This window comes from Megascapheus bottae, chromosome 1 (genome assembly GCF_031878675.1).
Source record: "Megascapheus bottae isolate mThoBot1 chromosome 1, mThoBot2.hap1, whole genome shotgun sequence".
NCBI lineage: Eukaryota > Metazoa > Chordata > Mammalia > Rodentia > Geomyidae > Megascapheus > Megascapheus bottae.
The window spans coordinates 67,429,598-67,443,970 of NC_143509.1; the positions used below are offsets into that span (position 1 = coordinate 67,429,598).

The 14,373-nt window shown below is 41.7% G+C and overlaps 1 protein-coding gene across 1 annotated transcript; it reads left to right on the forward strand.

Annotated features, from left to right (window-relative positions):
- The first annotated feature begins 343 nt into the window (after window positions 1–343).
- Dppa2 (developmental pluripotency associated 2) lies at window positions 344–10,012 on the forward strand. Its single transcript, XM_090330920.1, has 7 exons — window positions 344–379; window positions 2,322–2,466; window positions 4,508–4,665; window positions 4,753–4,806; window positions 6,551–6,845; window positions 7,696–7,891; window positions 9,274–10,012. Exons 1-7 carry the CDS (start codon window positions 344–346, stop codon window positions 9,314–9,316), a joined length of 927 nt encoding a protein of 308 aa, XP_090187046.1. The 3' UTR covers window positions 9,317–10,012.
- The last annotated feature ends 4,361 nt before the right edge of the window (window positions 10,013–14,373 follow it).

Here is a 14,373-nt window from a genome sequence, read left to right on the forward strand (position 1 = left end):
GATTCCAGAACATTCCATTTGTTATCCGCAGTTTGTTTCTAGTAGTCCTCTCTCCCACCCCCACTCCCACCTTAAAGGTGATAAAGATAAAGCTCTATTTTTTTTTAAGGGATCTGAACTTATACTAATTAGCTAATAGTTGAAGTGTCACCCAATAGACTTTCAGAGTAAAGAAGTGACCTGAAGAGATTGGCGGCGTGGTGCGCGCGGAGGAGGGGAGCGGCCCCTCTGGGTAACAGGAAGCAGGAGACATTTGCCTATAAAAGGAGACTGCAGGAAAGGCTCAGGTTAGAGGAAGTGAAGCGCAGGTAACCTGAGCGCGCCTGGCTAGACCGGCCCGAAAATGTCAACTTCAAATCACTGTACGGTCCAGAACAAGGTAAGTTTTTGCTTTTAATCAAATTCTTTTTCTTTTCTTTTCTTTTTTTTTAAATCATCCAGCTGCTTTTCTCATCCTAAACCTTACTTGATTTCTCCTTGCAAGCAGTTTCTGGGACTTCTCTTTTCGCCAATGAATGGTTAACTTGCACATGGTCGATTCCATATAAGGGTGACTGGGAAAAGTGAGTTTATCCCGACTCCAGGGAAAACATTTACTTGTAGGAAGGAGAAGAGGGTGAAGAAATGGAAAGCTTGAGACTTCACACACACACAATGTAGAAATGGATACGTGAGATGATAACTTTATCAATGGGATTTTTTTTTCTCTTCATCGTGGTGGGTTTTCTATTTCCAGGCTTAATTTACGATGGTGAGGAGCAGATACTAATTTAATGAAACTAGTTAAATTACTCAGCGTTAGGAATTCAGCTTTGAGAAGTCTGCTTTTAAGCCCCACTTCCCCTTCTGAAGTTTCACAAGGTCACCATCTTGTTTGTTTTAATTTAACCTAAGGGAATTGAGGTGGCACAAAACTTCAGGAAAGTGATATAAAAATGCAAAGAAGTCAGTGATTGCCCGCAGGGAGCTTGGAGCTGGAGGGGGATGGGACGGAGTAGGGCTGCCGGACCTGTGAGGGTGACACTGCTGGGTTTGGGATTTGATCTCCCTTGGATTGGAGAGGAAAAGCGAGGGTCAGGGCAACACTCCAAGATGCTTTCCCTCCATGGCCTTATGAAGTGAATTTGAGATTTGGTTTGTCATTTCTAGGATGAATATACTGGAAGTATATCGTAAGGGTGTTGTAGGGGAGTTTCAGAAAACACCTATCATCTGTTAGTTGCATCCTGTTGCCTGCTTTACTGCAATGCTTTTCTTTCACTGGCTCACTGAAATCAGAGCAAAGATAGTAACAACCTGGCTGCCTATTTGGAGCTGAGTGTCCTGTGTCTACTGCAAATGCAATCAGGGGAAACAGCTGCCCCTCCCCTCACCTGGGTCAGAGCATTTGGGAATGAATGGGCCACACAGATTCCAGGATACTGTTTTGTTAGCAATGACCAGCTCTTGAGGATGTTTCCAGAAGCAAAGCAATCTGTAGCAAGAACGTGCTACTAAAGAACTACAGTTGTATGTATACATGAGATTGGCAAGAGCTTGAATTCAGATTCCTTAACCAAAGATCATTGATATGTTAAGATGCAGGTTTTCTCATTATTATTATTATTATTTATTATTATTATTGTGTGTGTGCCTGGTCCCGGAGTTTGAACTCAGGCCCTTGGTACTGTCATTTAGGATTTTTGTTTTTTGTGCTGTCACTGAGCTTTTTTTTTTTTTTTTTTTTTGCCAGTCTTGGTGCATGAACTCAGGGCCTGAGCATTGTCCTTGGGCTTTTTCAAGGCTAGAGATCTACCACTTGAGCCACATCATCACTTCTGGCTTTTCCATGTATGTGGTACTGAGGAATGGAACCTAGATCTTTGTGCAAGCTAGGCAAGCACATTAGGCCAAACTCCAAGCTCTTACGCTTTTTATTTTTTTTGTTGTTGTTGTTTGAGCTTTTTTTTAATTCAAGGCTAGCATTCTGTGACTTGAGCCATAGTTCTGGCCTTTAGGTGGTTAATGGGAACTGGTTTTGAACCATGATCCTCAGAACTCAGCTTCTTGAGTAGCTAGGATTCCAAGCACTAGCCACTGCCTCTCAGCTGGATGTTTGAGACTTATTTTCCCATCCACCAGCAAACTAAGAATTGCTGTGGCTCGAGTGGTAATGAGTACTGATGTACTGATGTCTTGAGGTAAAAAGCCAAGCAAATGTACAAGGCTCTGAGTTCAAGCCCCAGTGTCACCATTAATACTACTACTACTATTAATAATAATAATAATAACAGTTTAGCTGAAGGGCATCAAATGAAAGTCAGTGACTCTTCTTTTTCCAGAATCATTTTCCAGATGAAATAGATGACCAATATGTGACTTTAACACTTATCCCGATTACAGATGAGCCTTCTGAAGAAGTTATAGAATCCAATATTTCTTCAACAGAAGGCAATGTCAACCTGGAAACACCTATGGATAACAAAGGTATGAGGACAGGGAATGCTCAGTTCCCAAATCACAAATGAAGTTCAGTCCCTTCTGTAAAAATGAGGGAAGGGGTTGACAATATGGTTTAGGTGGTAGGTAGAATACCTGCAAAGTAAGTAGATGGATGGTTCTGAGTTCAAAGTCCAGTTCTACCACCAAATAACAATAACAATAATGGGGCACTAGTAGTTCATGCCTATAATCCTAGCTACTCAGCTGAAATCTGGGGACTGCGTTCAAAGCCAGCTTAGGCCGGAAAGTCTTTTTTTTTTTTTTGCCAGTCCTGGGCTTGAGCTCAGGGCCTGAGCACTGTCCTTGGACTTTCTCTAGGTTAGAGCTCTACCACTTGAGCTTCAGCACCACTTCTGGCTTTTTTCTAGGTACGTGGTACCGAGGAATTGAACCCGGGTCTTTGTGCATGCTAGGCAAGCACTTTAACCACTAGGCCAAACTCCCAGCCCCCGGAAAGTCTTTTTATATCTCTAGTTAGCCATCAAAAAGGCTGAAAATGGTGTGGTTCAAGTGGAAGAACACTAGCCTTGATCAGAAAAGCCAAGGCTGAGAGCATGTGTCCTTGAGTTCAATCAAGCCCAGTGCCATTTTTCCTCCCCCTTCGGTTGTGGGGTAATTGGAGATAAGAGTTTCACTGTCTTTAGTACCCAGGCTGGCTTTGAGCCGTAATCCTCAGATCACAGCTTCCTGAGTAGCTAGGATTACAGGCGTGAGCCACTGCATCCAGCTTCAACAGGTTTTTTTGTTTTTTGTTTTTTTAAATGACCAAGAACATACCTCCATGGTAGAGGGCTTGTTCAACATATGCAATATATAAGGACCTGGTTTTCTCCCTCTAACTTAGAAACAAATAATATAAGAATTGCTGCTTGGCAACAATTGTGACAGATACCTAGTTATTTCACTTGGTGAAGAAGTAACCAGAAGTAGTTACAACTATGTGTAATAATGAAGTTAGATGATTATTTTGGAGACAGCAAGGCAGGCTAAATAATAATGGTAGAGCATAGCTGGTCTGGGCTAGAATATATGGGTGGTTTATTTGATTTCTGTATGGGAAGATATTTTGTTGCTCAAAAACTGACCATTTGAGCAAAATTCCAGCATATTCTTCCAAACAGATGGCTGTCCAGGACTGCAAAAAGCCAAGCTAATGTTATAGTCTCAAATTTGCTATTTTAATAGTTCTGACTATTTTTGATAGGGTTTAATTCTTGAATTAGGTATCGTTTAAATATGAGAAAATTATATATATATATAATCTAGTACATGGAAATATGAGAAAATCTAATTTATTTATTTTTGGCAGCTGTAGCCCTGGAACACAGGGTCCTCGCATTGTCCCCGAGTTTCCCTCTTTTGTTCGAGGCTAGCATTTGAGCCACAGTGCCACTTCTGGAGTTTTCTGTTTATGTGATACTGAGGAATCAAACTCGGGGCTTTCTAAATGCTAGGGAAGCAGTCCATATCTGGGCCAGGTTCTCAGCCCCAGGAATTGTTTTTTTTTTTTTTTTCTTTTTTTTTTCCAGTCCTGGGGTTTTGAACTCAGGGCCTGGGCACTGTCCTTGGTCTTTCCTCAGGCCTAGTGCTCTACTACTTGAGCCACAGCACCACTTTGGTCTTTTTCTTTGTCCTTCCTTCCTTCCTTTTTGGTTGGTCATGGGACTTGAACTCTGGGCTTGGGTGCTGGACCTGAGCGCTTCAGCTCAAGGCTACTACCCTACCCCTTGAGCCACAGCCCCACTTCCAACTTTCTAGTAGTTAATTGGAGATAAGAGTCTCACTGACTTTCCTGCCCTGCCCGGGCTTGGCTTTGAGCCACCATCCCCAGATCTCAGCCTCCTGAAGTAGCTAGCATTACAGGTGTGGCTTTGGCTATATATTAATGAGGAATGAAATCCAGGGCTTCATGTATGCTAGGCAAGCACTCAACCACTAGGTCACACTCCCAGCCCAGTCCCAGGAAATTTTTAATGACCCGTACACAGGCAAAGTCTTAACTATTTTATTTCCATTCTTTTTCCAGATCAACTTCCACAAGCAAATGATGACAAAAATGTCCCCCAAATTTGTAGGAAAAAGTCTGTGAGTCCATTGCCTGCTGTCTTGCCACCTATTAATGAGGTGTCTCGAGATGCTTTGCGTCACTGGTGCCAACAATTTAACCTGAGTACAGATGGCCAGGTCAGTGCATGGATATGAATCTATACATGGATGGGTGAGAACCTTTGTCTATGTTTTACTTACAGAGTTCCATTTTACTTTCTTTAGAAAATACAAGTATATTTGAGACTCCTGGAGAACAAATATCCTGAACAACAAAATGTGAGTCTAATGACAGTGTGGACCTGTCTGGACCTTGTGGTTGTCCTATTCTGTTAATATTCCTGTGTTCATAATCTACGGCAGAGTTTCTCAACTGTTAGATGGTTGGCATTTAGGGGCTAAATGGTGTGTTGTTGTTTGAGATGCTAGTGTTGTAATGGCAGGATGTTGAGAAACAGACACCTGGCGCTTATCTCCAGGTTTTTCTGGTTTCTTTCTTTCCTTCTTTCCTTCCTTCTTTCTTTCTTTCTTTCTTTCTCTCTTTCTCTCTTTCTTTCTCTCTTTCTTTCTCTCTTTCTTTCTCTCCTTTCCTTTCTTTCTTTCTGTCTGTCTGTCTGTCTTTCTGTCTGTCTTTCTTTCTATCTTTCTATCTTTCTATCTTTCTTTCTTCCTTCCTTCCTTCCTTCCTTTCTTCCTTCCTTCCTTCCTTCCTTCCTTTCTTTCTTTCTTTCTTTCTTTCTTTCTTTCTTTCTTTCTTTCTTTCTTTCTTTCTTTCTTTCTTTCTTTCTTTCTTTCTTTCTTTCTTTCTTTCTGGTTGTTGGCTTTCTTTTTGGTTTGCCACTCCTAGGGCTTGAACTCAGGTCCCGGGAACAGTTCTTTGACAGTTCTCAAGGCTAGAGCTCTACCACTTGAGTCACAGCACCACTTCTGGCTTTTTCATGTATGTGGCATCAAGGAATTGATCCCAGAGCTTCATGCATGCTACGCAAGCACTCTACCACTAGGTCACAGCCTGGCCATATTCTGTTTTTTTGAGACGGGGCTTTGCTATGGAGTCTAGGAGTCTAGGCTCTTTTCAAACTCAAGGTCTGCCTGTCTTTTTGTTTTGTTTTTTCAGGGGTCTGTACTGGGCTGCTTGAACCCTGGAGCTCTTTTGGCTTCTTAACTAGAGGCTGGCCCTGTGTCACTGGAGCCTTTCTTTCAAGGTTCTTTTTTTTATTTTATTTTTTAATTGTTACTATACAGTTGGTGTTCTCTTTACTCCACTCATGTAATTGTAACTACTCTGTACATTTCTTTTTGGACAATGGCACCCCTTCCTAACTCTCTCAGTACTACTAGCATTTGTTTGCTTGTTTATTTATTTTGGTTGGTTATGGGGCTTGAGTTTCCGGGTGCTGTCCCTGAGCTATTCAGCTAAAGGCTAGTGACCTACTACTTTTGAGCCACAGCACCACTTCCAGTTTTCTGATGGTTAATCGGAGGCAAGAGTCTCTGACTTTCTTGCTCAGGCTGGCTTTGAATTGTGATCCTCAGATCTCATTCTCCTAAATAACTAGGATTATAGGTGTGAGCCAGAGCACCTGGCGCCTCCCCATTTTTATTTTATTTTTATTTTATTTTTATTATTTTTTTTGCCAGTCCTGGGCTTGAGCTCAGTGCCTGAGCACTGTCCTTGGGCCTTCTCAATGGTAACGCTTTACCACTTGAGCCACAGCACCACTTCTGGCTTTGTTTTCTATGTATATGGTACTGAGGAATGGAACCTTCATCTTCATGCTTGCTAGGCAAGCACTCTACCTCTAAGCCAAACTCCTGGCCCCTCCTCTCCAGTTTTAATAATCTAAAATTTCTCCCAGTTGAGAAGCAGAAGCACTGTTGTTCTAAGGGGAACTACTCTTTTTCTCAACCCTCTTATACTGACATATGCATTCAGGTCAGTATAAAGAGTGATATAATGGGAACATTTCATTCATTGGCAAGAGCACTTCTGACTAATACTCCTTGTGGATTGTTCTTTCAGTATATTCCCAAAACACCAAAGGAGGCCAGATTGATGCGGGGTTCCAGAAACCAAAGGAAGGAAAGAAGTCTGCAGAGAAGCAGTAGTATAAGTGAGAATGCCAGTACATACAAGGACGCTATTGGAAAGGGGACTGGCGTGAGAGGGCAACGTGGTGTAGCAGAAGTAGTAACTTCTGCCCAGGCGTCCATGTTGGCATCTTGGACCCGAATTGCTGCAGGAGCTGCTAGGCCCAGGACGGTGCCTTTTTGTCCGACTGCTTCAACTACAGACACATTTTTGCTGCCCGCCCCTGGTAAGATTAACCTCAAGATGGGAATACTATTCTAGAAACAGAAGATTAAACCTTTACCAGTACAACACTAAACTGTGTTAGAACAAACAAAAAACATTAGTTCAAATATCTGGACATGGGGTGGGAATGAGGCTTAGTGGTATAGTGCTTACTTAACTTGCATAAAGCCCTGGGCTCAATTTCGCAGTACCACATATACTGAAAAGGCAGGAAGTAGCCCTATGGGTCAAGTGGTCAGAGTGCAAATGAAGAAAGCCCAAGGAAGCCAGGTGCAGTGGCTCATACCTGTAATCCTAGCTACTCAGGAGGCTGAGATCTGAGGATCAAGGTTCAAAGCCAGCCCGGGTACAAAAGAACCTGATACTCTTATCTCCAGTTAAGCTCTAGAAAAAGGGAAGTAGAGCTTGGCTTAAGGGTAGGGTGGTAGCCTTGAGCTGAAGAATTCAGGGACAACGCCCAGGCCAAGTTCAAGCCCCATGACCCACAGAAAAAAAAAAAAAAAAGAAGCCCAAGTACTGTGCTCAAGCCCTGAGTTCAAGCCCCCGGGCTGACCAAAAAAGAAAAGGTAGGAAAAGAAGGGAGAAAACAAAAGGCCCATTTACCCAGTATCATCTACTCCTATAATTTGAATACCTTAAGGAAAGAATAAAGAAAAGACTCTAAGCAACCTCACTATTAGTGTGGTTCTGAGTTCCAATTTACTGATCTTTCATTGTTATATAATATATGAAGTTAGAGTGGCTTGGCTTTTTATTTTCACACATCTTATTCAACTGATCAGTTCACAGTATATGACTAGGTGAGGATTATCTTGATCCTGCCATTCATACCTGTGTCTCTTCTTCCCCAGGTGCCAGGTGGTGTGTAGTACATGGCAGACTTCTCCCAGCAGATGCGAAAGGATGGGTGCGCCTGCAGTTTTGTGCAGGTCTGACCTGGGTCCCAGACACTCACGAGACAATGATTTCTCTCTTCCTGTTACCAGCCTGTTCATTCCCATCCCCAGAACTAGAAGATAATATGTTATGTCCTGAATGTGTCGAAAGGTAACCCTTAAGTATCTTTCTAAAATTGGAAAACCTAAGCTGAGATGATCTAGATGGTAGAGAATGAATATGCTGTTTTCTTAATTTTCTCTATACAGCATAAATAGGAAAGAACCTCAAACTCAGATGAATGTGTCATGTGGTTAGCAGATTTAAATATATCTTGTCCTCAATTTTAGAGACCTGTTCTGAAGCGGGGAGGGGAGAGGGACGTTGTGTGGAAATTAGCGGTCTCCTTGTATGTCAGATTCTCACTTAAACATATACAGAGAAAAAAATCTGCAAATTATTGGCACTGAGAAAAAATGGCTGTTGCATGTAGCAGTGACAAAGTAGCTGAGAGGACCTTCAGAGAAAGTTCATTGATTGCAGATGGAGCTTTTTGTTGTTGTTGGTTGTGGGGCTTGAACTCTGGGCCTGGGTGCTGTCCCTGAGCTCTTCAGCTCAAGGCTACTGCCCTACCCCTTGAGCCACAGAGCCACTTCTAGTTTTCTAGTGGTTAAGTGGAGATAGGAGTCTCATGGACTTTAGTACCTGGGCTGGCTTTGAACCATTATCCTCAGACTTCCTGAGTAGCTAGGATTACAGGCCAGAGCCACTAGAGCATTTTTGCTAAGGAATTTGGGGTGTGGAAATAGCCAATAGGAACATGTGGAAATAAGAGCAAATGAATGACATACTTAGAAATGGTAAGTAGGTCGGTGACATGCTTATAGACAGAGGAGTCTGGGAGGGGAGTGGGCCCAGAAGGACATCATTCTTTTTGAGTTACATTGAGGACTTTTCTCTGAACAGAATTGATAGTCACAGACACACCAGGAAATGACTCCTGAAATCTCAGTTTTGATTTTTTTAAAATATATTTTTATTGTAATTAATAGAAAGGTTACATGATATTTGTCAGATAAATGGTGCCTTAATTCCCACACATTGATACCCTTTCACATGTCATGGTCCCCATTTCCCTCTCCCTCTCCCCCACCCCTCATCTTGTTTTCCCCCGTTCCCTATCCAATTTCAGATAACCAAATACAAATATATCCGATATCAGTTTGGATTTTGTATGTAGACTATAGAAGGAATGTATAATGTGTGAGGGCCAAATTCAGTGTTTTGTGGTATGGGATCATTGCAGTGAGGAGATGATGAGGCTGAGAGTGTGGACAGCTCTGACGGGAACAGGCTCTGGACTAGGCCAAGCTGAGGCATTGAGACAAATTGTTCACAGCCTCGAGGGAGTAGATTTCTTGTCAAAGCTTCTTTTTTCATCCCCCAGGGAGTGGTTTCCTTGTCATCACTTCCTTTTCATTGGCTCATTGTGGAGTGTCATCCTACTCTAGAATTCTTCTTTTGTTAGAATTATTTTCTAACTTGTCTTCTAGGAACAAGAAGATGATGAGAAAAATTACTTGCAATAGGAGATAAAAAGGCGCATTTTCGAAGACTACAATACATCTCTTCAAATATACTACCTTCCAAGATGTTAATTTATTTTGGTGTGAAGGAGACAGACTTTTTGCCTTTTGGCCACAAAAACTGGACATATGTTTGCAGAATATCCTCCAGCTTTACCAGGACTACTGGTGTTGGGTCTGCAGATAATAATGGTCTTCTGTGCCGGGTCCTAACTAAGTTTCTAACTCCTTAGCTATCACAGGAAACAATTGTTTTTGCTTTCTTTTCTTTTCTAGAACTAAAGTTTGAACTCAGGGCCTCAGGCTCTTTAGCTTGGCATTTTTGCTCAAGGCTGTTTTTCTACCACTTGTGCCACAGCTCCATTTCCACCTTTTTTTTTTTTTGGATGGTAATGGGAGAGTCTCATGGACTTTCCTGCTCAGGATAGTTTTGACCTGGGATTCTAAGATCTCAGCTCCTAAGTTATATTATAGCCATGAGCCACTAGCACCCACTTTTAATTTCTTTTTTTGAAAAAAGTTTCAGGTTTATAAGAAAAATGGAAAGTATTCATATATATTCATATATATTCTTCCAGATTCTTTTTTTTTAATGTGGCTGAACATTTGTGTTGATGAATCAACATGGACATATTTGAATCTGAAGTTTCTAGATCAGAGAGGACTCTGTACTCAACTACAATCCCAGCACATAGGGTGGGAGGTTGTGAGGGTCTTCTGAGATCAAGCCCACCAGAGACTGCATGCTGAGAGCAATGCCTCAGAAATAAAGATGTCTAATTTTTGTTGGAATTTTTTCAATCTTGTATTTCTTAGAAGTATGGAAAAGTGCTTTATTATTGTTACACAGAGGATTGTGTGTGTGTATGTGTATGTGTATATGTGTGTTCTGGAGCTTGAACTCGGGGCCTGGATACTGTTCCTGAGCCTCTTTGTGCTCAAGGCTAGTGCTTTACCACTTAAGCCACAGCACCACTTACAGGTTTGAGTGGTTCACTGGAGATGAGTCTCTCCAGTGTTTTCTCCCCAGGCTGGCTTCCAACCTGGATCCTCAGATCTTAGCCTCTGGGCCACTGGCATTCAGCAAAGAGGAGGATTATATTGTTTATATATATTTTCTTTCTTTTTTTTTTGGTGGGCCATGGGGCTTGAATTTAGCCCAAGCGCTATCCCTGAGCTCTTCAGCTTTTCTGCTCTAGGTTATGTTACCACCGCACCCTTGAGCTAAGCCCCACTTCCATTCCTGTCATTCCTGTTTTCTAGAGGTTAATTGGAGATTACAGTCTCAGATCCTTTTTTGCCTGGGCTGGCTTTGAACCTTGATCCCCAGATCTCAACCTTTTTGAGTAGCTAGGATTACAGGAATGAGCCACTGCGTCTGGCTTTGTGCACAATTTTTGATTCAGATATTGAAAGATTCTTGGGAGCTTCCAAGTTTGACAGCATTTATTTTGCTTGTTTTGGTTTTGGTTTACAAAACTACAGGCTGTCTTTGAACTTGTAATTTTCTTCAGCCACCTGTAGTGCTGGGATCACAGGTATAAAGTACCACATCTGGTAAAACTTAGCTAATTATGAATAAAGTTGCTAAAAAAAGTCTCTGTTCAATGTTTTGTTTGGCACATAAAAGCTTTCAACTTATTTAAATAACCAGGAACAGGTATTGCTACAAAGATCATATCGGAAAAGTGTGTTTAATTGTTTGTGTGTGTGTGTGGTTGTTTTTTTTTTTTTTTCCTGGGCTTTAGCTCAGGGCCTGAGCACTGTCCTTGGACTTTCTCAAGGCTAGAGCTCTACCACTTGAGCCTCAGCACCACTTCCAGCTTTTTTCTATGCATGTGGTACCAAGGAATCGAACCCGGGCCTTCGTGCATGCTAGGCAAGCACAAAGGCCACATTAGGCCAAACTCCCAGCCCCGTTTAAATTTACTTTGTTTTAGAGGTGATGTGCAACAGGCTAACATTTACATGTGAGGTGATAAGTACATTACTTTCATAGTATATTTAGCTTTGTAAAAAAAACTATGTTTAGCTTTGTAAACTAAACATGTTAAACAACACCACAATTTGAAAGATCACATTTCTTCAAGAAATGGAGGAGAGGTCTTCCTCCTTCCAGTTTTGTCAGCATTTGCCTTTGTATCATTGCTTTTGAATTTCAATCCCCTACTGACCCGATGTTGAACATATTTTCTTATGTTTGTCATCTGTTTTTGAGTGTGTGTGCTCGTTTATACACTCACCTGTACTGGTTACTGGGCTTGAACTCCAAGCCTGTCACTCTTTTGCTCTTTTGCCCACTTCAGTCACAGCTCCCAGATGAAGATGAGATCTCATGGACCAGTTGGCAAAAAAGAGATCCTCTATCTCAGCCTTCTGAGTAAGAGGATTACAGGCATGAGCCACAGATGCCTAAAACTGCCCTCTTGTTGGCTTGCATAGTTTCTGAAAAGGGCAGTATATAAGTATTGCTCTTTGAGTTAAGATGGTTTTCTTCTATAGTCATGGGGCCTTTCTTCCATAGTTATGGGTCATGGGGCCTGAGCTCTTCAGTTCAAGGCTTCTGTCCTACCTCGGGGGCCTGGGCTTTGTCCCTGAGTAAGAGTCTCTGGTCCTTTTTGCCCAGGCTGGCTTTGAACCTTGGTCCTTGATCTCAGCCTCCTGAGTAGCTAGGTTTACAGGTGTGATCCACCGTGGCCAGCAATATCCCTCTACTTTTGATTTCCTTGTGTTTGAGTATAATACACTCAAGGTTCTCTCCACCTCTTTATTCTTTTTCTTAATTTTGGAAGTCCTGGGGCTTGAACCCAAGGCCTGAGCACTGTCATTGGGCTTTCTCAAGACTAGTGCTCTACCACTTGAGCCACAGCACCACTTCTGGCTTTTTCTATTATGTGGTACTGAGGAATGGAACCCGGGCCAAACTTCCAACCCCTTGCTTTTTTTTTTTGTTTGAGCTTTCTGGAACGAGTGGGATATTCACTTTAACTGTTTCTCTTCCATTTACTGTTCTCATGACATATGTAGGCTTTCTGGAGTTGTTCTACAAACATGAAGGTACTTAGGTTTGGTTTTGTTCTCCATTTGGGGAGCTTTCTTATTAAATTCTTCACCCAGTTGTGCCAGTCTAGATGAGTCCATGGAAGGCATTCTTCATTGTTCATGGCATTTTCTTTCCGGCTTTTCCTGTTGATCCTCAGAGATGCTGCATGCTTGCTTTTGTTTGCCGTCACAGCTCTTAGCACTTGTTGAAATGATCTGGAATTTAATATAGCTTCAACATCTCTTGTCATTCTCCAGTTCAGAACTTTTTTTTTCTTTCATACATTTTTTTTATTGTAATTAATAGAAGGGTTACATTATATTCACCAGATAGAAGGTGCATTACTTCACAAACATTGATACTCTTTCTTATGTTTTGGTCCCCATTTCCCTTCCCCCACCCTCGCCCCTCATGTTGTTTCCCCCCTTCCTTATCCTATTTGAAATAACCAAATAAATATACATACAATATATCAGATAACAAGCTAAAATACTGTAACAATATGTGATAACCAAGGGATAGCAAAAGACATGAGAGATAACATAGTACATTAAGGATAACAATCACTCATTATATGGCTTTTGTTTCTATATCCTGGAGATCCTTTCATTTAGTGTCATACTATATGACCTTATATATCTAGGTTTTGTAAATCTCTGCTAGGAGAGCCCAAGGTTTCTACTGATTATGACAAATGAGGGAAATCACTGAGTCTATATTCCTTTGAGTCTGGCTTACTAAAACTTATTTTTTAAATGGACAGGGTCTTGATGTGTTGCCTAGATTGACAGTGAATCCCTAGTACTTTGCCACTGAGTTGTATCCCAGGACTTCTACCAGTTTTTTTTTTTTTTTGTGATTCTTTTTTAGTGTACAAAATGTGATCAGATTATCTGATCATGTGTGTGTGCAGTGTATTAGGGTTTGAATTCATGGCCTCGCTCTTTTCTCTCAGCTGGTACTCTACACATTGAAGTGTGTTTCCTCTCCAACACTGTGCTGGTCAATGGAAGTTTCCAGGATAAATTTCTGGTTCTGTGAAAGATAACAGCTCTGCTTTCTGGCACCATCCCACCAGCTCCAAGGTCTCCCAAATGTGGAGAAAAGTCAGCATATATCAAGATGACATTTATCTCAGCCGAACTCCATCCTTCTTCCTTCCTTCCTTCCCAGATCTGTTGAAACTCAAGCCATTCCTTTACTATGCAGGTGTCTTACCACTTGAGCCATCCTCCTGCGTGCGTGTGTGCCTGGGCACTGTCCCTGAATGGCTTCTGCTCAAGGTTGGTGCTCTCCCACTTGAACCATAGCATCCCTTGTAGCTTGTTCTGAGTAGTTTATTGGAGATAAGTCTTAATGGGATTTCCTGCCTAGGCTGGCTCTGAACAGTGATCCTCAGATCTCAGCCTCTTGAGTAGTGAGAATTTACAGGCATGAGCCACCATTGCCTCATGAAAGGCCCGAGTTTGCATATTCTCTTTAGTTTCTTGTAGTTTCTTGTGTGGGAGGGAGAGAGGAATGATGAGGGGTGAGCTCTTCATCTCACACTTTCCCTGCCTGCATTTAGAATTCTGCAAGCTTGCGAATATGTGTATTTGTGTCCTGCAGTATCTTTTGTGAAATTAAAATGAGAAGGTCTAACTCAGTCTGGTGAAGGCAAATGGCCCAGTTGTCCACTTGCCAATCCATTTTAGAGACAGGAGGTAGAATAAAAAGATCCAATATTACCTGAAAGCCTTCCCAGAGGATCCCTTGGTCAGGCTTCTAGTGTAAAAAATAGAGATAAGGCCATATGTGATGACATCCATCTTCCTAAAGAGTCACTAATGAATGGTTTTGTAGGGTAAAAATGTCTTGCCTAACATCTTTTGCCTACAGGGCAGTGCAGAATAAAAAACAGGATACCATCAGTATTTGAAATAACTAGGAGACTAATTGAATAAGCCATGGAAAACCCATTCTTGGTAGTTATTTATTGCCTAGTATTTTAGTCTAATATTCTTTCCTTATTACAAGTTCTATTC

Bases quoted from the DNA above. Each gene is read 5' to 3' on its own strand.
- Dppa2 (XM_090330920.1), top strand. From the start codon at position 344: ATGTCAACTTCAAATCACTGTACGGTCCAGAACAAG. The intron at 2,467-4,507 runs GTATGAGGACAG...TTCTTTTTCCAG, and splicing joins AACACCTATGGATAACAAAG to ATCAACTTCCACAAGCAAAT. The intron at 4,807-6,550 runs GTGAGTCTAATG...TTGTTCTTTCAG, and splicing joins AATATCCTGAACAACAAAAT to TATATTCCCAAAACACCAAA.